This window comes from Myotis daubentonii, chromosome 4 (assembly GCF_963259705.1).
Source record: "Myotis daubentonii chromosome 4, mMyoDau2.1, whole genome shotgun sequence".
NCBI classification, from domain to species: Eukaryota; Metazoa; Chordata; class Mammalia; order Chiroptera; family Vespertilionidae; genus Myotis; species Myotis daubentonii.
Window position 1 is genome coordinate 115,184,155 of NC_081843.1, and position 25,050 is coordinate 115,209,204.

The 25,050-nt window shown below is 43.5% G+C and overlaps 1 protein-coding gene across 1 annotated transcript in view; it reads left to right on the forward strand.

The window, feature by feature from the left end:
* Positions 1–20,189, forward strand: part of NDUFS4 (NADH:ubiquinone oxidoreductase subunit S4) — a 61,769-nt gene extending 41,580 nt beyond the window's left edge. The window contains exons 3-5 of the mRNA XM_059695015.1: positions 3,515–3,687; positions 6,066–6,139; positions 19,978–20,189. Coding sequence (XP_059550998.1) covers positions 3,515–3,687; positions 6,066–6,139; positions 19,978–20,081 — 351 coding nt within the window. The 3' untranslated portion in view covers positions 20,082–20,189. The remainder of the gene's footprint in view (positions 1–3,514; positions 3,688–6,065; positions 6,140–19,977) is intronic.
* Positions 20,190–25,050: the final 4,861 nt, after the last annotated feature.

The following is a 25,050-nucleotide window of genomic DNA, read 5'->3' on the forward strand; positions in this document are numbered from 1 at the left end:
CTCCCTCAGTGTTACCCTAATTTACCAAAGACACGACTGTCACAAATAAACCTTTACACTTGATATATAGCCACAGAGTACGGAGGCTTTTGTTTGGGGTGCACGCAGAAGAACTCCTTTCTACAGATCAATCGCCAGATGATGGACAGTGATGGAAATTTGATTCTTTGAAGTCATAATAGTCATTGAAATGTGTGAAATTCTGGTATTGAAAAGAGAGAGGCCAGCAAGACTCTCAATCCTGGGTGGTTGCAGGAGGCTTGCTGGGAGGTTTGTCGGCATTTTGACACCAACTTCCCATTGCTTGTTCCCTGCTTCCTTTGTTTAAAGAAAAAAAAAAGAATTCACACAAGATAAATGGGAACAGTTGATAACCGAATCATACAGTTTTTATGTAGAAAACTAATATTTTATAACGAAAGTTGGTATTTGAAAGAATCAAGTTCATTTACATATGCTGGCATCTACTTTCTTAGTGATTTTAACATTTCTCTTTCCCTGAAGCACACGTGTGGCGTGGAAGGCCAGGCTTTGCTCAGAGTTAGAAACTGTGGAAGATGCACTGAGGGAGTAGGACTTTGGAACTGGGAGATGCATCTTTTCAGCAGCAAATTCTGTTTGAATGCCCTTTAATCTCTGAATCATGATTTGTCACTATTTAAAAAATGGCACATTTACATGAGATTGTGTTTCTGAAACTTTATTCTATTTAGATAGTAACATTCTTTAATAATAGGAATATAGGTTTCATATTTGACCCAACCGCTTAAAAATTTTAAGTTTTAACATTTTGCGTGTGTATATTATCTACACAGTAACTTGATTCATTAGGATTTACAGGTAATTATTAACTGGTGAGTTTTGAGGTTCCTAAAGAGCCAACTTGAAGGCTTCTCATACCCTGTCTGACGGAAGGTTTTGTAATCCTAGAAAACGCATGGATTATTTATGGCTTTCTGTTTTACCAATCAAATGAGAGCGCTGTGAAAGGCAATATTGACATCTTCAGGGCACTTCTCTCTTTTCTAAGTAGCCTTTAAAAAAATGACAGATGATCTAGTGCAACACAGAAGTAGAAATCTACACAGGAGAAAAGAATATCATTAGTTCGGCAGAGTTTAGGCATTTACAGATTGTATTTATTTGTCTGTTTATTGCAAAGGTTGAGTCACAGGTAGGCCATTGAGAACTTGAGGTAAAGCAAAGCATTGATGACACAAGTAACGAGTTCAACACAGTGCCCCCGGTTCTTTTCAAGGATTGCATTGTTTTAATAGAATCTTGGAGTGGGAGTTTTCCCATTGAAATGTCCTTAAAGGACAGGTTCTTCTGTTACTGGCTGAGCCGTGTGGCTGAAATGGTAACAATAGAGTGTCGTGATGCATTTTACAAGTGTGAGAAATCAGTTTGTCTAGACTGTGTGCCTGCAGGGACTAGGAGGTTAGGGCTCATGGCCTCTCTGTCAGCTCCGTGCACAGCCCTCCATGCAGGCCTGTGTGTCCCACACTGCGCTTCAGGATTCAGAAACCCATTTGTTTCTGCTTTCAATTGGGTGAAGATAGCGATAAATAATTGCCATAATTTTTGGAAGCTGGTAGTCAGGAGTTCAGAATATAAAGAGCTTAGCAACATTTGGTAGTTTCTTACTTTAAAGGGGTTTTCCATTCTGAAAAACTTTGCACTTTAGTAGCTAGTACAAATCAAGAAATACTGTTTCCATTTTTAAAAGCTTTATTGTTTTTTTAATTACTTTGTAAGTTCCTATATAAACTCACTGAAGTTTATGAAGAAAAAGCCTGTTTCTGTGATCCCACCTTCCGAGGTGTCTAGTGCACAGAGTAAGTGTATCGTGTTTCCTTTCCTGGAGATCTTCTTTAGAGAACAGCCAATGAATCATTCCAGTTCGTACGAATTCAGCTTATACTCGAGAGGTTGCTGTGTAATTTGGAAAAGAATCCTCACCCCATAATTTTGTAACATTGTTTCTTAAGACCCAGTTTAAGCTTAAACTGTAACTTTGGAGACAGAACATCTATCTATACTAATAAAAGGGTAATATGCTAATTAGACCGGATAGATCCTTCCGGATGTCCATCGTGACAAAGCCGGGGACATGGCCAGCCTGAAAACTCCCCACAGCCCCTTGCCCAGGCCGGCCCCACCCCCCAGCAGGGACCCCCACCTGATGGGGGTGTGGATGGCCTACAAAGTGCCCGAGGCTCCTTGCCCAGGCCGGCCCTGCCCCCAGCCGGGACCCCCACCCCAATCTGGGGCCCCCTTCAGGGCAGGCCAGCCGGCCCCCACCCGTGCACCAGGTCTCTATCCTATATAATAAAAGGGGATTATGCAGATTGGCCCTAACAGCAGAACGACTGCTGGACCAGTCACTATGAGGCGCACTGACCACCTCTTGGTCCCTTTCCCCAGCTGGCAGGTTCCGATCGCCTGATGGCCACCCGTGGTGGGGGCGGGGCTGGCGAGCGGCCGGGAACAGCTGACCTCTCAATCCCTTTCCCTGGCCGTCAGGCACTGATCACCCGGTGGCAAACAGGGAACCAGGGTGGGTGCGGCGGGGGGCAGGGCCTGATGGCAGGCCAGGCCTAGGGACCGTACCCGTGCATGAATTTCATGCGCCAGGCCTCTAATAGTAATATAAAGATACAAAATGTTGAATAATAAGTGAATATGACAGATTACAAAACTATACTGAATTCAGAGCAGAAATAAGTATTGAGGACTCTCCAGAAGCTGAGTCCTTTGCAAGCTCTCGAGTTGAGGAACATGTTTCAGAAAGCCATTACATGTAATTATACTGGAAATTCCTTTTCTTTGACGTGAACTTGACAATTAACATGATCAGTTAAACCCTGGTCGGTGTGGCTCAGTTGAGCGTCATCCCATGCACCAGAGGTTGCTGGTTTGATGCCAGGTTAGGGCACCTGCCCAGGGTTGAGGCTCCATCCCTGGTGATGGGTGTGTACAAGGCAGGGCCTGATGTTTCTCTCTCAAATTGATGTTTCTTCCTCTTTTCCCCTCTCCCTTCCTCTCTAAAAATCAATAAAAATGCATTTTAAAAACACAATTAAAACATACTCATATCTTTAAAAGTATGTACCAATTGCACTCATTTTGTTTTAATTTTATCTTCTATAAAAATACTTTTTTAAAAATGTAAGCAAGTATTACAAGTGCATATTTGTGTAAATATTTATGTGGATCATTTTTATAGTTCCTCCAAACACAAGTTTTGACGACGTAACCACACTTAATTACTGGAGCAGGTAGAAAGGTACTGTGTTAAACAGAGGATTGGTTGAGAGCTAAAATAACTTTAAAGAATTGTGTTTTTAATCTGTGGGTAGAAAGACTAGTTGAATCAGAGATACACTTACTGTTCCCCAATACATATTGCGGCACTAAGTATTTATACTGGTCCTTTGGTCCATAGCATTGATGAGAGCGGTCCTACAAGTAAGCACTAGCTATCGGAAACGTGTTTGCGTGTTTTCTGTAGGACATCACTACCTTAACTGGCGTCCCCGAGGAGCACATCAAAACCCGGAAAGTCCGGATCTTCGTTCCTGCGCGCAACAACATGCAGTCCGGGGTGAACAACACCAAGAAGTGGAAGATGGAGTTCGACACCAGGGAGCGCTGGGAGAACCCTCTGATGGGCTGGGCATCCACGTGAGTGCTTCGGTTTCACTTGAATAACTTTTCAGTTCTTTTTCTATGTAGATTTTCCTTTTAAACATACTGATTTTAACACTCCTTCATGTATACTTCTTTTTGTGTAGTTTTGTGTAGATATCACTGTGTTCTATGATGTAGACATATCTATCTATATCAAAGCCTAAGTGACCATTATGACCAGTATGACTGGTCAACCGGTTGCTATGATGTGCACTGACCACCAGGCGGCAGACACTCAACACAGGAGCTGCCCCCTGGTGATCAGTGCGCTCCCACAGGAGGAGCGCTGCTCAGCCAGAAGCCGGGCACTCACGGCTGGCGAGCGCAGCTGCAGCGGCGGGAGCCTCTCCGGACTCGACCCTGTGGCAGCGGGCAGTGGCGGCAGGCACAGCAGGCCGAATGACTGCGAGCAGTGCGGCACCTGGCCCAGCGTGGGCTCCGCCCTGGCAGCCTATGGGGATCAGGCCTAAATTGGCAGTCGGACATCTCCCAAGGGGTCCCAGATTACAAGAAGGTGCAGACCAGGCTGAGGAACTCCTGCCCCTCCACTCCCCCCCTCCCCTGTGCACGAATCCATGCACTGGGCCTCTAGTTTCTATATAATATACCTGTTTAATATTCATATATTAAACCATAGACCAGTGATGGCGAACCTATGACACACGTATCAGATGTGACACGCAAACTCATTTTTTTGGTTGATTTTTTCTTTGTTAAATGGCATTTAAATATATAAAATAAATATCAAAAATATAAATCTTTGTTTTACTATGGTTGCAAATATCAAAAAATTTCTATATGTGACAGGGCACCAGAGTTAAGTTAGAGTTTTTCAAAATGCTGACATGCTGAGCTCAAAAGGTTTGCCATCACTGCCATAGACAGTTGTTTTCAAAGTACTCTTTTTATTAGAAAAAAAATGGCTGACATTGTGAGCGCTGTTAGCACCCTCCCAAGCTGTTTGCATTTGTTTAAGATCCACTGGGTATGTAGTGTTAATAATTAGTAACACTTCACTTATTTGAAATTAAAACTTCTTAATAAGGTATGTTTTTGTTTGTAAGGGGAGAAGACTAGATAAGATTAGGTACCGGCTATTCTGAAGGAAACTGGTAAGTTTCTGAGATTTGTGACTAATAAATGCACGGTGCACTGGGAAAAGTGGTCATAAATCCTGCGGCCCCAGTGAAATCAGTGACCTAAATCTCCATTGTGGAATGTGGCCCAAACGCTCACCAGCAGGACGGCCTCGAGTTGAATAAAAGCTGCTGCTAGAGAAGCAGCCAGATAAGCGAGAAGACTCCGCTCTCCCTGGGCCTCCTAGAATGTCATGTGTGCCCAGGCGCGAGCTGAAGATCGTTATCGCTTCAGTCCTCTCACTTAGAAAAGTGTGACATTCGACTTTTCTTTCCTGTCGATGTAACTGGGAGAATGTTTGTTAAAAACATCTCATGTGTGGAAATTTAAATAGGATTACATTTTGCTTGGCAAAATGAAGTATAGGCACGATTTTAGGTATTTTGTATCTTTAGATTGTATATTTCATGGAAGTGTTGTAAATCACATGTTTGTAGAGTCTAAAGAAATTTATAAGGAACAACTTTTTCCATACCCAGTGGTTGAAATGCTATGATGATCTTTCGTTAAGTCACATGAGATTTTAATGTGTTCATCTCTATGCAAAATTCATCCATTGCACTGTTTACTGATAGCGTTTGGTTAGTTTTCATTGGGGCTATTATGCATAAAATAAAATGGAGATCTTGTACATGTCTTTTGGTGAACCTCTGATCTATTAATATGCCAGTTTGGGATATAAATGTCATTTTGGAGAATGAGAAAAGGGGTAACAAGATCTTGGATTTCAAAAGTCAAAATGAGTGATTTGTAGGTGGTTGAGGAAGAGTGGAACGAACGTGGCCGGCAGATTCCTGCCAGGCGACCAGCAGCAGCGGGACGCGCGCTCAGCGCCCAGGCCTGCCTGTGCCTTCCCGCCCCATCCTCCGGTGATTTAGTCTCGCGCAGACGCCAAGCCTCCTCCGTGCAGCGGGCCTCTCCATCTGCATCTCTTACGCAGAGAAGGAAGGGGTCAGAGCTGTCCGCGTCTGTGTTTCCCGGGGACCAGTTTAAAATCACTGTCCCAGAAGGCACGGTCCCCTTCAGAATATACAGTCTCACTCAGAGGAGCAGTTAGCAATCTGATACTCAACCAGTGAAGAATTTTAAAGAGTTTATTCCAAATAAGATGTTTCATCAGTACTGTACTTATTATTATAGCAATTGTTTATATTCTAAACATTTTACTTTAAGTATTGATTTTTTTTTCAGCCAAAATTTAATGTTAAATCCTGGAAAAAAATTGTTTCTTTCAGGGCTGATCCCTTGTCCAACATGGTTCTAACCTTCAGCACCAAAGAAGATGCAATGGCCTTCGCAGAAAAAAACGGTATGTTGGGTCTGTTTTTGTTTGACTTTAACAATTAAAAGGAAGATATGAGTTTATGTTCTTAACATTAATCAAAACCAGTCAGGAATAGAGAATTTGAGTAGGAAGAAATTTTTCAATGTTATCTAATCCACTGGATTGAAGAATTTTACAGCAGGAGGACACCCCCTTCCAAACAAAAGAAAAAAATGTAACACAGAATGCCCACAAAACATGGGAAAGCCAAACCGCTCTCACCTGAAGCAGAGGCAGGGAGTGACCTGTGTCTGACTCCTGCCCTGCTGATGAGTCCCTGCAAACCTCTAACGCCTGGTGTTACAGTCTAACTGACCCTTTCAGTCTGACACCTCCTTATGATTTCCTTTCTTACTTTGAGCCAGAATCCCATGTCTCTTACTCTACGTAATAGCTCTTCAGTTATTTCAAAATAGTTATCGTTGTCATATTCCCTCTCGATCATCTCTGGTTGCATCATTTTATAACATTAGTCTAAGACAGTAATGTCCAAGGCCTCTCACTCGCTCATCCACCCACCCACTCAGCACAACTCCCAGTCCTCTACACTCTGTGTGTGGTCAGTGCTGTCTGTCTTTTATACTGTATTTTCACTGCACCTTTTCTGTGTGTAGATACACAATACCCCTGAGTTACAGCTGCCAACAGTATTCAGTATAGTAACGTGCTGCACAGGAGCCATGGCTGCACATGCCGCCGAGGTGTGCAGCGGCCGCACATCCAGGTCTGTGTGATGCCTCTGGGATGCGACACATCCCTCAGGAAGAACCCTCCCTAGCGCTAAGCGGCTCATGGTGTCTGTCGATCTCGCTGTCAAGAAAATACAAAGTCTTTTTGTTTTCCTCATTTTCTGTTGTTAAGCTATGCAACACAGTAGTGAAAAGAGGCTTTGGAGTTAGGCCAGTATGAATTCTAATCCTAATTGTGCCACTTCGAAGCTACACGATTTTGAATTAATTTCATGTTGAAATAGCAGTCTTATTTCATGGTGTACCTCGTCCAGTACACAGTAAACACTGGGAAATGCTCTCTGCTTTGGTCTCTTTAGGATTGAAATGCACTACTATATACTTGTACCTAACGCATTCTGTTGTTCTAGTTGGTCAGGTTGAATTTAATCTAATTTAGTTGTCTATGTGAATGAAATAATACCTATTTAAGCAGCCTACTATAAGGGAGTATATATATATACTATAAGGGAGTGTGTGTCTGTGTGTGTATGTGTGTGTATATATATATATATATATATATATATATGAAAGGCTAATATGCTAAGTGTCTGACCATCTGGGTAATGACCTCACGTAGCAATGCCCAGCTTCCTCTCCCTAGCAACTAGCCTCCTTGCAGTTTCTTCAGCCCAGGAACACAACTTGTTTTATAGCCAGGTGCAAACATTTTACACTTTAACCAAATGTCTGTGAAGCGTTTTCTGTGCCTCATCTCATGTGATCCTCACAGAAATCCTGGAGTAGGAAGATTGGAGACTCGGTGAAACCCTATTTTCTTTTCATTAGCTGGAAAATGGAGACTTAGAAAGCTTAGAAACTTGACCCAACTGAAAAGAAGTAAGAAATGGTGGTCCTTGAAAATGACTTCAGGTTTTCTCACTGCGCAGAATATAGTCAAACACTGCTGCAGTTAAATATTTTACCCTTTGTTCTCCCTGCGTGATCTATAATAATAATTTGCTTTGTATTGATACTTACTGCTGTGTTGCTGACAATTACCTGAAAGAGAAATTGGGGTGCTTCACTGGGCTGGAAAAAGTTTAGCTACATCAGAAAGCAGGTCTAATTAAGCAAGTTTGTTCTATATCTATAAAAGGCTAAGTTGACTTGTGCATGTGCAACACATATAAAGCTCTCGCTGGCACCAATCACACACGTGTGTTTCCATCTGTCATTGTCTATTGTGACATTTGTTGATGCTTATATTATAGAGAAAGGGCGAATAGCGATATTAAAATATTTCTTCTAATTAATTTTCTTTCATTGTGCACAAATTTGTGCACCAGGCCACTAGTATAAGTATAAAAGATTATCAGTGTTATCTAACATATTTGACGTGTAAATGTGAAAGAACTACACAAGTTATTTAATTTGCTTTTCACCCCAAGCTAGTATCATTTACTTATGACCAGGAGTCTGAAGCCACACTGCCTGGGTGTGAATCCATATTGGGTTTCTTACTATTTGTAGACCTTGTGTTTCCATTTTCTCCCGTGTATAGTAGGAATTGTGAAGATTGAATGTGTTAAGTAAAAGGAAAGTGCTTAGAACATAGTTAAGTAGCTATATAATAGTACACACATTTATCCTAGTAGTAGTAGACTTATAAAAACTTTTTAAAAATCACATAAGTGTAATTCATGATTAACAAATTGATTTTTGGCAATTTTGACAATTTTTAATGGCATAAGTGTTCTCAAAGTGGTCCTAGTCTTTAAAATATCATTTTGATTTAAAATGAACATTGCTCTCTTTATTAAGCTATTGTTGGGGAGAAAAAAAATGTTATCTACCTATCTAGGTTCTAATAATAAAATTAACATAAGAAAGATTGACAGGAGGAAAAAGATTTAAGCATTATGTACAGGGTCCATAGAACGTCAGACCCAAGGACAGGTCATGCAGTTGAGGTTTCTGTGCCGCCCTGAGCTGAGGAGTGGGAGGGGCCTGGGCTTGCGGGGGCGGGGGGGGGGGGGGTAGTTCACCGGACACTAAGAGCGGATGTCTGCCCTGCCCTGCAGGCAGGTTATTCAGATGAAAGTCGCTTCCGGTAATCGCTGTCTTTCCGGGCTCAGCCACCTACCTGAAGGTGGAGTGTTTCTGTCTCTGCTGGGCAGGGCGGCCTTCAGCTCAGAATGACCCCGGGCCCAGGTGGCACATCGGGGGCCACGTTCATGTCCCTTCACTGACTAGAGCTCATCCAAAGCGGTTCAGCTGATGCTCATCCTACTTGAAGCAAGTCATCCTTTGAGGTCTGTCATGTGAGTTTAATAACAGGACATCTAGTAAACTGTTACATCTCTCTTAGTGTCTCTCTGAGGGGTCGCAAGGGCACATATGAATTGCAGGTGTGAACTAGCCACTGCTGCTTTTGAAATCAGGTGCTTTTCCAATCTGATGTCTGTCTTCCCAGGAAAGAAAATTGGGGAGCATTATTACAGCCAGTAGACAGAATAACTTGAAAAAGCATAATGGATAGTACCTTATAAAACTCCAGGCTCACCGTGGATCAGGAATTGAACAAGGCAGCAGGATTTATATCTGTCTTAGTCACTGCTTTTCACAAAACCTACATAATGGATACTTGTTATCTGGTGAAATTACTCACTTTCTAAAATGTATTTCTCTACTCAAGAATTTGAAGCCACTCTTATCTCTTGGGAAAGTCCTCGATGGTTATTTCACCATTGAATTCACTATAGTGCTTGTGTTCTGCCGCATTTAACATTTAGCATTATGTATCTTAAGTAGGTAAGTTCTGTTTCTCTAGCTATTACGGCAGTGACCCTAAACAAACACCAGTGAATGGTGCAGCATCATGGCTGAAGGATCTTTTCAAATTGCCTAGCAACCTCTCCATTCTGATTTGCCCTCTTGTTTAAGTGGCTAATGGGGGGGACATGTAAATGGATCTCTGCTCCCCTCACACCTCACATCATTTTGTTAATTAACAAGATCACATACCATTAAGTGGGTGAGCAAATGTTACCTGAGTGCAGACATATTTGTTCATCTATGCATAGTCTATGACTGCTTTTCCGCTATAATAGTAGAATTTTTTTTTTAAATATATTTTATTGATTTTCTACAGAGAGGAAGGGGGAGAGATAGAGAGCCAGAAACATTGATAGGAGAGAAACATCAATCAGCTGCCTCCTGCACACCTCCCACTGGGGATGTGCCCGCAACCAAGGTATATGCCCTTGACCGGAATTGAACCCGGGACCCTCCAGTCCGCAGGCCGACGCTCCATCCACTAAGCCAAACTGGTCAGGGCAATAGTAGAATTAAATAATTATAATAGAGACCATATGGTCCCCAAAGTCTACAAATACTTTCTATTTGGTTATTTACAGAAAATGTTTACTGCCCCCCTGGTCTGAACTGTTACGTACACGGCCTCAGTACTAAGAACTTTTCTTCTCTGACGTTTATATAAATCCAAAAGTGCTCTTTTTTCAAACATCTTGAAGGGTCTATGCTTACTAGACCAACTCGGCTGATTATTCAGAGTTCTTCACAACATAAGCAGTAACTTGTCCCCAAAGCACTAACTAGCTTTATCTTACTTTGCCCCAAAGCTGCTTTCCTCCACCTGCAGCCTCACGTTTCCCTCCTCACCCTGTCCCTGCCTGTGACCGCCAGCTCAGTCTTCAAATACATTGTAAGTGTGATCGCCTTCCTGACCCTTTTCTTATCCCCTTCCCCACCCTCACTGGGTGCGTGCTCTCCTGAGTCTAGCCTCCTCAACAGCCTGTTCCTTTCTTACAGCTGGTAGTGTGGTTTTGTACTTTACATATTGGCATTATATTCCATAAGGCATGTGAGCCGCTGTGGTATGCCGGCAGCGGTGGCTAGCCTCTGGGATCAGTAGTTAAGGGCGGCATAGTGCTAGTACTCAGCTGGAATATTTTATCCTGCCGACTGGCTTATAAGCACTGCCAGGGAAACACCCCGTCTGGCCCATCGTTGTCTTTTAATGTGCTCAATAAATATTAGTGATGTCATAAATTATTCTCCAGATCATGTTTTAAGATTTTGTACAAGGTACTTTAATTTGGCTACTTGTTATATCTTTTAAAGAACTGTTAATTCCCTCCAGTTAGAAATCTGAGAAAAGAAAATTGTAGGAGAATCATTAGCAGTTTCTTATAGGTTAGTGTGTTTGTAAAATACAACCACCGAGTTTTTCTGTTAAAATTAATTTGTAATTTTAATAATTTGAGTGTATTAAGGGTTCACACCCTGAAGTATATTTCAGTGTACTTACTAGTGAGCTGATCATTTTATAACTTTAGAGTTGTTTCCAACCTGTCATTTGTTCCAAACTCTTATAAGTGTACTAAAACCTGTGAGTTAATACAGCAAGATCAAAATCAGTCACCTCGCCTAGCATAGGACCACGTTTCTAGATTTCTAGCACAATGTTTTTTCTGTGATACTGTGGGGCTGGTAGATCTTCAGAATTAATTGTGTAGACCTCTACTGTCCAAAATGGTAGCCACATGTGACTGGGTAGCACTTGGAATATGACTAGTTTTAATTGAGATGTAAAATTCATACTGGATTGCAAAGATTTAGTATTAAAAAGCATATAAGATATCTAATAATTTTTATATTGATTACATAATAAATGATAATATTTTGGATATATATTGGGTTAGGAAAGTATATTAAAGTTAATTTTACCTGTTTCTTTTTAGTCATTTTTTAATATGGCTACTAGAAAAGTTTAAATTATATGTGTGGACAGCACTGACCTAGAGTACTTAGCAATATACAAGGATATGTATTACTAGTATATGTACATTCTAAATATTTCATTAATATATTATCTTTGGTGAATATAATAGGAATCTATTCAACCTAGAAAAGCCTACATTTTATACTAAAGAAGTAGATGTATTCTTCAGGCACCAGTATGAGTCAAAGTAGAAACTCATATAATGAAATAAAAGACTTAAAGTGGCTATATAGTTAACATTAATAATGGATTTCAGAAGTCAGGTGTGTGAGTTCATAAGAATAATGCAGCGTAAGTCATTCAAAAAATATATAGACAGAATATCTGCAAACAATCATTTAAGCCTATTTTCAAAGAAGACAGTGAATGTCATCTAATTTATAAAAATGGATGAACATAATTTTTTAAATATATATTTTTATTGATTTCAGAGAGGATGGGTGAAGGAGAGAGAGAAACATCAATGATGAGAGAGAATCATTGATAGGCTGCCTCCCATACACCGCCCCTTGGGGAGCAAGCCCGCAACCTGGGCATGTTCCCTGACTGGGAATGGAACTGTGACCTCCTGGGTCATAGGTCAATGCTCAACCACTGGGCCACACCGGCCGGGCAACATAATCTTTATAGAAAAAAAAACCCTTGAGATATGACATAGTAATTCTGAGACATAATATACCATAAATATGCCAAACATATAGGGTGGATATTCCAAAAATATATCAAGAATACCAAGAAAAGAGATTAACTAAGTGTGTGTGCAGTAGATCCTAAATACCTATATATTATTAAAACTGTATAACCTCTCCCCAGTCAGAATGGCTATTATCAAAAAGTCAACAAATAACATGTGTTGGTAGGAGTGCAAATTGATGCATCCAGTATGGAAAGCAGTATGGAGAGCCCTCAAAAAACTACGTCTGCTCTACCTCTGAGCATTTATCCAAAGAAAAGGAAAACACTGATTCCAAAAGATGTATGCACCCTGCACTCATTGCAGGGCTTTTATGACAGCCAAGGTATGGAAGTAGCCCAGGTGCCCATCGATAGATGAGTGAATAATGAAGATGGAATATTATGCAGCACTAAAAGAGAATGAAATCTTACCATTTGAGACAACATGGTTGGACCTAGAGCAGCGGTTCTCAACCTGTGGGTCGCGACACCTTTGGGGGTCGAACAACCCTTTCACAGGGGTCGCCTAAGACCATCCTGCATATCAGATATTTACATTACGATTCATAACAGCAACATTACAGTTATGAAGTAGCAACGAAAATAATCTTATGGTTGGGTCACAACATGAGGAACTGTATTTAAAGGGCCAGAAGGTTGAGAACCACCGACCTAGAGGATATTACGTTAAGTGAAATAAGTCAGACAGAAAAAGACAATTATCTGTTTCACTTGTGTGTGGAATCTTGGGGAAACAAAACAAACCAAATGAACAGAAACAGACTCATAGAGATCACTGGATGGCTGCCAGAGTGGAGGGGATTGAGGAAAGGGTGGGAGAGGTGAAGGGAAATGTAGTCGATAATATTGTGATAAGTTTGCATGGTGACAGGGTTACTAGACTTAGTGGGGTGATCACATTGTAAGGTATAAAAATTTTAAATCATAATGTTGTACATTCAAAACTAGTACAACTAATGTAATGTTGTATACTAACTATACTTAAATAAAAATCACAACTAAAAATAAAACTCCATCGACAAGTGATATTTATTCCCCTTATTGACATATACTGGCCTATAAGGTACATGATCCAAACTAAAGAAGTAAAGATGCAGCCAAGTTAATGTTTTTTAAAATCACTGAAGTTGTGACTATATTGTGACTGATGACTATAGTGTTGTCTGATGCCAGGAGAGCAGCGCCGGGGCTCTGGTGTGAAACCGTCCTGGGCAGGAAGGGCACGGCCAGCTCCCGGCACTCGGCACATAGTACACAGCGTCCGAGACGCTCGTGCTAGTATGTCCCCCACCGATTAGCCTCGGACGCTGGCATCTCCTCTGACCGGACAGCTCCTCCTTCCCGGGCAGCTCATCCAGTCAGGTGTCCAGTTCCTAAGCACTTCCCGCACCGCCTGCTTAGCAGCTCGGCAGGAGACACCTGTGCGCTTTCTCCAGCGCCCTCGGGGAGTCCCAGATACTCGGAATGTTTCATTTTATTTTACATTGAGGCTGGGATCTGGGGAAGACAGAAGATTGTCAGTAGATTGAATCCTTAGGCTAGGAATAGGGCCATGGGTGTCCAAGAAACAGTGTTAGGCTGCTCACTTCAAAGTGACAGTAAAACCGACATATAAACATAGAAGGTATTGTGACTGTTAAGAATCTGAACTCTTTTTTTAAATTGATTTGTGTGAGAGAGAAACAGTGATTTGTTGTTCCACTTATTTATGCATTCATTGGTTGATTCTTATATGTGCCCTGACCAGGGATTGAACCTGCAATCTTGGTGTATGGGGACGACACTCTAACCACCTGAGCTCCCTGGCCAGGGCAGAACCTGAACTCTCACACAAGTCATCAGGGACTAAAAGTTAGCACGTAAGGTCATCCTGATAATTCGCAGAACCTTTGCAATCCAGGCAGAGTAGACAAAAAGAATAGCCCTTCACATTGTAGGTGAAGGCAGGAAACAGTCAAGTAGTAAAACAAGCCCATCAAAATCAAGCCAATTTTGCTAAAATCCTATCTAATAAAAGAGAAAAATGGTAATTGGCGTACGACGATACCTTTTTCATTGGCTAATCAGGGCTATATGCAAATTAACTGCCAACAAGATGGTGGTTAATTTGCATATGTAGGCACAATGCAGGGAGGCGAAAGGGAAAGCAGGAAGAAGCCCCCTGCCACTGACAGTGATCGGAAACCCAGGGGGGAGCTAAGAGCTGCCCCCCAGCCATGATCGGAGAATCAGGCGCCTTTGCCGCCCTGGCCAGTGATAACAGGAAGTAGGGGTGGAGCCAGCGATGGGAGCTGGGCACGGTCGAAGCTGGCAGTCCCAGGAGCTAGGGGTCCTTTGCCTGGGCCTAAAGCGGAGCCCACGATCGCGGGGCCGCTGCAGCTGCGGGTCCCTGATGCCCGGGCCAGACGCCTAGGCCAGAGGTGTTAGGCCTGGGCAGGGGCAGAGCTTGCAACCGCGGGGCGCTGGGGGTCCCCTGCCCAGGCCTGACACCTCTGCCAGAGGCCTCAGGCCTGGTCAAGGGGCCGATCTGGTGATTGGTGATCAGAGGGTGATGAGGGTCAACTCCTCTGGCCGAGGCATCAGGCCTGGTGGGAGGCAGAGCCGGGGATTGGGGGGATATGATGGGCCCCTTGCCCAGGCCTGAAGCCTGGGTCAGAGGCGTCAGGCTTGGGCGGGGGGTGGAGCAAGCGATCAGAGGGAGATGGGGGTCCCCTGCCCAGGCATGATTCCTGGGCCAGAGGCCTCAGGCCTGGGCGGGGGCCAGAGCCAGTGATCAGGGGGAGATGGGGGTCCCCTGTCCAAGCCTGACACCTCTGGCGGAGGCGTCAGGCCTGGGCAAGGGGCCGATCAGGCGATCGGAGGGTGTCTACGCCTCTGGCCGAGGCATCAGGCCTGGGCTGGGGGCAGAACCAGTGATGGGGGGAAATGAGGGTCCCCTGCCCAGGCCTGACGCCTCTGTCAGAGGCGTCAGGCCTGGGCAAGGGGCCGATCCTGCGATTGGAGGGTGATGGGGGTCAACGCCTGAGGGCTCTCAGTATGTGAGAGGGGGCAGGCTGGGCTGAGGGACACTCCCCCCCACACACACACACACCCAGTGCACGAATTTCGTGCACCGGGCCCCTAGTTTTTACATAATTCATAGCTTTTCACACTTTTAGCTTCCTATAATCTAAGAGAAGTTTCCTTTTTGCAACTTTCTATATCCATTCAGGTCTTGTCCTGAGTGTTCCTCATTCTGGAACAGTCACCTCACAGCCTTACTATTTCTCCCTTGTAAACGAAACACATTCCACGACCTACATGCAGAGTTGTACCCATTGCCACTGCTGCTCCGATAGCTGCATTTAGATCCGTTAGGAAATGCAGACTTAGGAAACCCACAGGGCCATGCTGTAGAACTGTCTCAGTGAGTACACATTCTTCATTTACTGGAGCTCAAGTCGACAGAAAAGATGAACAAACCCGACGTTGTTTTCTTCTCACCCAACAGAGAATGAATCTTTAAAACCATTAATCTATTGAAAGGAGTCATCAAATGATCAGACTGTAAAACCAATTCCCAAGAGTAGGAGAGAGCAAAATTCAAGTTAGAAAAACAGAGATCAGCCAAGTTCTCCGGTGCTCACCTCCCGGAGCCGGGAAGACGGGCCGGGGCTTAAACGGGCCCCCGCAGTGGTGAGGGCTGCCTGGCGCTGGCTGGAGACTGCGGGGCATCTCCACAGAACCGCCAACTCTGTTAACAAAGAATGTTCCCCGAGATAAAACCAGGACTCTAACACAGAGAGAAATGAGCATGTGCTGAAGAATTTATTTACTCATGGAAAGGGGAGCCAGACAGATGCTGGTCTAGCCAGTTCAAAGGAGAAGTCAGCACTCAGACTTACATAGACTTAAAGAGCGTTTAGATGGATCGCAAATGAAAACTCAGCTGCTTTAAGGGCGTGGGGAGGGGAGAGCTGCCAGGCAGCACAGAATCTGCAGGTCTGTCAGTTGGAGTGATTCCCGTTACTCATGGCTGTGTTCTGTACGTCACCGTTAACTCCATGAGCGCACACCGAAACACTGCTCCTGCGAAATACAGGCTTACGGGCCTGGCAGCCTCGGATCACAATATTTTGTCAAACAATCAATACATTGTTTTCACGTGTGTCTGTTTAAGGGCGTATTGTTGACTCACAGACATTGAACGCGTGGCCAACAGCCTGTCACGCACGCCCAGGGAAGCCTCTCCGTCGCGGGCTCGTCGCAGCTGCCCGCACTCGGGGCAGTTGAAACGGCGCCATCGCCGGCAGGCGGCACAGAAGTGAGGAGCCGTGTGGCTGAGAGAGGCCGTGCGAGGGTGACAGGGGCAGAGCATGACCTTGCCTGACCTCAGCTGGGAGTGTGTGTGGGGCGACAGACGTGTCACTGCCCTGTGCCTGCCGAACGGCCCGGGAAGCACGGTCAGTACTGGGCTGGCAGGGCAGTTCTGGTGAGCAGAGGCCCAGCACCCGCCCTGCAACAGGGGAGACAACCGAGAGGCCGGGCGGGCGTGAGGCAGCGCCTGTCCCGTGACTCGCCCAGCACCCTCTGGCCAGGGAAGCGTCCGCTCGGCTGCTGGGCTCCGGGGAGAGGGGAGTCTGAGGCCCTCCGCTGGGAGCCTGAGTAACTGCCTCGGGGGACAGGGGCCCCCCGTGCTAGGGAGTCCCGGGGTCTGGGTTACGAGGGTTCTGGGGACCCACACACACACCGCCCCCAGACCAGGCTCTGAGAGGGAGTTTTGGACATCGTGTTGCTGTAGAGTTTTTTCTCTAGAAAAGTGTGTTCGAATTTCTGTTGACTGAGTTTCAGCTGTACTTTTGGAGCACAAACCAGGCTGTGTTTGTGGCAAATCCCTGGTGGGGAAGCAGGAGGAACAGCACTGTGTAGCAGCCACAGTGGGAAGAGTGGGCGTCAGGCAGGCCGTGCCTCACACCGAGGCCGGCACTTCCTTTGAGGGTGCAGCTGTGGCAGGTGTGGGAGGTGCCACCGTTTTCACCTTATTGGCTTGTTTAAATCGTTTCATATAATTTTCATGGAGAAAATTGTTTTGCCAGTGAATGCAGAACACACATTTCTCCTCCATTGTGTTTTCTAAGAAGATCTAAGATACTTTCCAATGATTCTGCACCTCACCCTCCACCACCCCAAATACCAGATACTTGGGAATTTTAGAGTGAAATTCCTGAAAAGCTGTTGTTCTCCACTCCCCCCTTAAATTACAGTTTAAGCTGATGCCGCTTCGCCCGAGCATGTGCGCGCCCAGCCTGGCGAGGAGGCTTGGCCCCCCAAGTGCCCGCGTGCTCGCTTGGCTCCCAGAGGCTTTGCGGTCCTGCCCCGCGCCTGTCAGCAGCGGTGCCGGGCCTGGCGCTGGTGCCAGATCAGGCAGTGGCTGTGCCCTGTACACAAGCGGGCGGTAGGAAATCATTGAGCTGCTCACTTCCGAGCTAAAGTCGGGTTTGGGGTTCGGTTATTAGAGGAGAGAGACCTTTCGCAGGCCTGGGGCCAGGGTACTAGAGGGAACGTATTTCACAAGTCCTAGAAGCGCTGATGGATGTTTCTCTGTATTTCTGTGTTACCGAAGCAGATATGACATGGGTTCTGCAAATGAAAATGAATGGAATTAATTTCCCTTCTCTGTCTCATGCCTCATACGTGGAATTCACAAGCTAATTGTTGTGGTCTGGTTTATTCAGAGGTTTTTGTTGGCATTTGAAAAGAATACACCGACATTCCTGTCAGAGGAAGTAGAAAATGCCCACCTCAGGGTGCAGGGCCGACGAAATGCTGGGCGCGCTCTGGGTGGGGGGGTGAGGGGGGGGACAGTCCGGGGCTCACAGGCGGCCTGCCCGCTCCCGGGGCTTCTGCAGGACGCGCCTCTGAGGGAGGCGGGCGCTCCAGGCATCCTGTGAGCCGTCAGGGCCCTGTGTCTGGCTGCTGTCCCCAGTGCAGTGGCCGCAGTGCTGCCCGGGGGGGTCGGGGGGCTCTGGGCGCCCGGGGAGCTCCCCCGCAGGCGCTCCTGGGAGGAGGGCTGGGACCTGCGCTGCGCTGCGGGGAGGAGAGGCTGGTGCGCAGCGTCCCAGGGAACAGCACGCAGACTGGGCGCCGCTGTGGTTTGTAGGAGCCCCTTCAGAGGGTAGATGGCTTCACCGCCACAGTCCCGCTCAGAAAATCAAGTTTGAGTCATTTCTTTTAAACTCCCTCATTTTAGGGTAGAAAAATTCTCACAGAAACTTAAACATTTCACAAATAAAATTCCATTCTACAATTTCTGCATGATATTTCATGCAAGTTGTATTATGTTTTTTCTTTTTTAAAGAAATACATTTGTATTGATTTCAGAGAGGAAGGAAGAGGGAGAGAGAGATAGAGAGAGACATCAATGATGAGAGAATCATTGATCTGCCCCTCCTGGGGATCGAGCCCGCAACCCGGGCATGTGCCCTTCACCAGATTCGAACCCAGGACCCTTCAGTCCGCAGGCCAGTGCTCTATCCACGGAGCCAAGCCAGCCGGGGATGTTCTTCTTGTTAAGAACAAGTTTCAAATGGGAAGTGGAGAGATCAGCACAGTTTGTGCAGCGTCCCTTTCAGTACAAGCCTGTCATGTCTCTTCCAGTGGCTGAGCCCACCGCTCGCTCCAGGAGCCTTCGTGTTCCCCAGGGTACAGAGCGCGGCCTGGGAGAGGCTGTGCGATGGAGTGTGGTGGGACCAGCGCGCGGTTCGTCCGGGCACTGGGCGGTAGGCCCTTGGTCAGGTTCCTGTCAGAGGTCAGAAGGGAGGAACGGGAGATGGATGGAGACGGGACTTGAGTTGTTAACCATCCTCATCCCCGCACAGCGTGGGGAGCACAGTTATCCAAGGAAAATGTGAGGGAAGGACCCTCCCCGCCCCTCCCCCATGGTGGCTGTGGCATGGCATGTGGAGAAGGCAGGTCTCCATTGTCTCTGCCTGTTCCCCGGCACTCGCCACCACCTCCCGGCCCTGGAATGACGTGTGTGCCGTTGTCACCAGCAGCAGCGCTGGAGGCTGGCCCGCAGTCCCATAGCCCGCACTCCGTAGCCCTAGGAGAACACCGCGCCAGTGGCTGTCTGTGGACCAGCCCCTCTCCCAGCAGGGACCTCATGGCATCCGGCTCATGAACAGAGCAGGCGCAGAGCTGGGTCCGCCCTCTCATCAGTAAACACAGTCCTTCTCCCTGGGGCTTGGCAGGCTGTTGCCGCCTAAACCAGAAAGTGGCCATCGGGTATGTTTTGCATATAATACCCGTTCCTCTCATTCCTTCAGCTCCTCTCACAGCGCCCTTGTGGGGCAGGAGCATGTGTGTTGGGAGGCAGACTGGGACAGGGCACAGGCCCTCTCACACACCATTTGGAAGAAAAGAATACAGAGCAAGAAGAAATTGAGTTCTGAGTTACACCTTTAATTTAAGAGCTGGTAAGTCATCCTCAGACAATATTTTGAATCCTGTTGTCACAGGAACAAATTGCTAAGCAGGTATTTATATTTCAGATGTGTTGACATGTACTCCTGATGATAAATGACCTTGAATTTATGAGCGTTCGCTTCTGCTCACAGCGTTCTTCAGGCACACTGCTTACTTCTGTTCCTGTGAGTCTGTTCTTTGTTTCCTAGGATGGAGCTACGACGTTGAAGAGAAGAAGGTTCCGAAACCCAAGTCCAAGTCTTACGGCGCCAACTTTTCTTGGAACAAAAGAACAAGAGTGTCCACAAAATAGATGGGCCTGCCCATCTCCGCTTGACTGTGAATGAAGTCAGCCGGGCAGTACTTACAGTCCATGCCTGCCACTTCTTACTCTCCGAATAAAGTTTCCCTTTAAACTGCAGGTGCATTTTGTGGTGTTTATTTTTAAGCTCAAATGGAACATGTTATAATTTTTTAATATAGAGACATTGAGATGATTATACCCCTAGGAAATTTCAGTACTTAAAGTCTATTAAAAAGGAGTGCTTGAAATTAGCTGCAACATTGAGGTTTTGCACATGCTTTTTATAGCCATTATCAAGTTAATGGTATTTATGAACTACCAGCCATCATTGTTAAAATGCTTAGAAAACCTTTTGTTTTATCAGGGGTAGAGAAATTCATGATTACATTAAAATCTCATAAACCTAAACCCAATTTTACTATTGGAGTTCTCTTCCTTAATTAGAATTTTATGTTCTCTAAGCTTCTTTGAACCTGAATCAATCTACAAGAGACACAGAAGAAAGAGAAAGGAATCCAAACACGAAACTAAGTCATCAATGTGCGAGAGAATAAGAACAGAGAAAAACTATAAAAACAATCAGAAAAGTTAATAAAATGGAAATAACTACATACCTATCGATAATTACTGTAAATGTAAATGGACTAAATGCTCCAATGGAAAGACAGGGTGGCTAAATGAATAAATAAAAGACCCATACATATGCTGCCTATAAGAAAGTCACGTCAGACTGAAAGGCACCACAGACTGAAAGCGCGGGTAAGGTATGGAAAAAGATTCATGCAAATGAAACTAAAATAAAGCTGTGGTAGTAACACTCATATCAGACAAAATAGACTTAAGGCAATGGCTATGACAAGAGGCAAAGAATGGCATTTCATAATAATGAAGGGGTCAATCCAACAAGAAGATAGAACTCTTGTAAACATCTATGCACCTGACATAGGAGCACCTAAACATATAAGCAAATATTGATGGACATGAAGAGATCAACAGTAATATAGTCATAGTGGGGGACTTGAACTCCGTATTGACATCAATGGACAAGTCACCCAGACAGAGAATTAACAAGGAAACAGTGGCCTAAAGTGATATATTAAACCAAATAGACTTATTTTTGTGAAGTGCACATGGAACTCAAGTATAAAAGACTACTGACATCACAAACAAGATTATCAGGAAATACTATGAAAAATTAAATGCAAACAAGTTGGACAACCTGGAAGAAATGGATCAATTCCTAGAAACATACAATCTTCCAAGTCTGACTCATGAAGAAACAAAGTGTGAACAGACCAATAATTACTAATGAAATTGAAACAGGATTCAGAAACTTCCAACAAATAAAAGCCCTGAACCAGGTAGATGGCTTCCCAGGTGAATTTTACCAACATTCAAAGGGTAATTCCTACCTATCCTTTAAAAATGTCAAAAATTTTAAGAGAAGGGAAGGCTCCAAAACTCATTGTATGAGGCCAGCATTACCCTCATCTCAAAACCAGATAAAGACACTACAAAAAAGAAAATTATGGGACATTATCCCTGATGAACATAGATACACAAATTTTCAGCAACGTATTAGCAAACCAGATCCAGCAATACATTAAAAAGATCATACACCATGATCAAGTGGGATTTTTTTTCCTGGCATGGAGCGTTGGTACAATATCTGCAAATCAATTAATGTGATACACATAAATAATGAAGAATAAAAATATCAATGGATATAGAAAATGCATTTGACAAAGTCCATCTATTTTTCATTAAAAACTCTCATCGAAGTAGAAATACAGGGAACATACCTCAACATAATAAAGATTGTATATGTCAAACCCACAGCTAACATACTCAGCAGTTAAAAGCTGAAACCTTTTTTTTATAATCAGGAACAAGATTAGATGTCCTCTTCCATCACTTTTATTCAACATACTATAGGATGTCTTCGGAACAGCAATCAGAGAAGAAAAAGAAGTAATATTTGAATTAGAAAGGAAGTAAAGCTGTCATCATTTGCCAATGACATGATACAACATAGAACAGTAAAGAAAAACTATTAGAACTAATAAATGAATTTAGTAAAGTAGGATGAAAAATTAATACTCAGAAATTGGTTGCATTTTATACTCTAATAACAAACTATCCAAAGGAGAAATGAAGACAATCCCATTTACATTTGTATCAAAAAGAATAAAATACCTAAGAATAAATTTAACCACTGAGGTAAAAGACATGTACTCAGAAAACAAAGACATTGAAGAAGATACAAATAAATGAAAAGCTATACAATGCTCATGGATAAGAAGAATTAACATCTTTAAGTGTCCATACTACTCAGAGCAATCCAAAGATTCAATGCAATCCTTTTCAAAATGCCAATGCATTTTTCACAGAAATGTAACAAGTAATCCTAAAATGCACATGGAACCACAAACACCCGAATCTCCAAAGCCATCTTGGGAAAGAACAACGTTGAAGGTATATTGATATAAAACTATACTACAAGGCTATAGAGACCAAAACAGTATGGTACTGGCATAAATACAGACGCATAGATTAACTAAACAGAATAGAGAACCCAGAAATAAACCCATTTGTATGTGGTCAGTCTGTGACAGAAGAGGCACAAATATACAATGGGGTAAAGACAGTTTAATAAAATGGTGTTGGGAAAGTGGACAGATACATGCAAAAAAACTGTAACTATACCACTAATTTGAAAAGATATATGCACCCCTGTGTTCTTTGCAATGTTATTTATAGGTAGTAGCCCTGCGCACAAATCTGTGCACCAGTAGCTTGCTGCCGCCCTCCAATAGCTCTCTGCCCACTGCCTCGCCCCCCTGTAGCTCCCCGTCCCCCTCATAGCTTGCTGCCCTGCCTCCTCCTGTAGCTCTCTACCGCCTGCTTGTAGCCAGTAGCTCGCTGCCACCCTCCTGCTGATCCGTGATCCGGTCGTTACGTGGTTGGTCGTTACGTGGTCGGTCGTTACGTGGTCGGTCGTTACACTTCATGGTGTAATGACCATTTGCATATTACATCTTTATTATATAGGATAGCCAAGATTCAGATGCAAGCTAAGTGTTCAATAGACAAATGGATAAAGAAGTGTTACATCTGTATGATGGAATATTAAGTATTAAAAAAGATGAAATCTTGCCAGTTGTGACATGTTAACATGGATAGACCAAAGGGCATTATACTGTGTGAAATAAGTCAGAAAAGACAAATACCATAGGATTTCACTTATATGTCAATGGTAATTGAAATTTTAAAAAAATTTTAATTGGTACTTTTTAGCGTATGGAAATTATATGTCAAGAAAATTGATGCTTTAACAATAAGACAACCTCAGTGTTATGTCACAGCAATACTTTCTGATGTGCAGGATTAATGAGCATTTGGTATGACTAATGATGGATAAAGAGATAAATGTAAAGTTTTTGATACTTGGTTGAGAAGATTGTGTTGTTAGAATTCAGATAGAGAATAGTCTAAAAGTCAGATTTTCCATTCCTGCAGTCATTTTCACCATGACTAGGATGGTCCACGTGGAACAAGGCAAAGTGAAGAAATTTTGGAAAGAAATATTACTCAAAATTGACATTTGTAAAAACCAAAAAAAAAAAAAGATACTTCTCTAGTTTTCCATTATTGTGTAAAACAAAACACAACAAAATTCTTTACATACCTTATTTGATTAAGCATTCATTTTCTGGTGTGATTTGGTTTTCTGTTTATAAATCTGTGCATGGGAAGATGAATTCATTTCTAGTTATACTGAATGCAAGATGCCAGGGAGCTACCCAGCTGAAAAATTCACAGCAGACCATTGGAAATGTGGGTCCGGAACCCAGCCTACAGGCCAAGACGTTGGTGGTCGGGTAATAATTAAAGGTATGGCAATGAATACAGTAACAAGAAAATGAAGGGAAGAGGCGGTAAGTAAGGGATAGAGGAGGCCAATAAAGGGCTCTTCAAGTGAAACGGGTATCTTTAAGCACAAAGGCTACATCTCTCTCTTTCCATTGCTAGGTGCGTAGGATCAAGATTACTAGAATATCAGAAATGGAAATTAAATAAAGCTAGATGCATAACAGTAAACTATAGGTCCACCTATGTTGTCACAAATGGCAAGATTTCCTTTTGTATGGATGAATAATATTAAGGCATATATATATGAATACATATGTGCCACACTTTCTTTAATTCATCTATTGATGGACATTTGTTTCCATATCTTGACTGTTGTAAATAATGATGCAATGAATATGGGGTTGCATATATCTTTTCCAATTAGTGTTTTCATTTTCTTCGGATAAATACCCAGGAGTGGAATTGCTTGATCATGTGGTAACTCTATTTTTAATTTTTCTAAGAACCTCCACACTTTTCCATAGTGGTACACCAATTTACATTCCCACCAACACTGCACAAGGATTCCCTTTAATGATATGTCATTTTGATTGAAGTACATAAAGAAAATCTAGCCTTGTCCAGATAAGTAGTTGGGAAAGGAAAAGATATTTCTAATAGCATTTTCAAATAATTGTGATTGGTCATATGTCATTTTCTTAAAGTTTAGTTGCAATGTGAGGTTAGAAACCCTATCAATGAACTTTTCTGTTGCATTAAAATCCATTGATTTATCTTGTACTTTGAATCTTTTACGCATGCATGATTTTGCAACATCATACGTTGGCCATTTCTATATTGGTTCACAGAATTATGCCGATTTTCCAAATTTTAACACGCTACATCATATCCCCCCAAATCATATTAATCAAGAGCAGTACCAATCAAATTAAAAACATCTAAAAGATGTTTTGGGAAACTAATAAACTAAAAAAAGTATTGGGAAACTAATAAGCCTACAGCATTAGGACAAGTTTCCTAAAATTCACATTTTCACTTGAAAGCTCAGAGTGTGTCTTTGGATAAGATATTTTAGTTGTATCCCTCCTTTAAGTGATAAACTCAC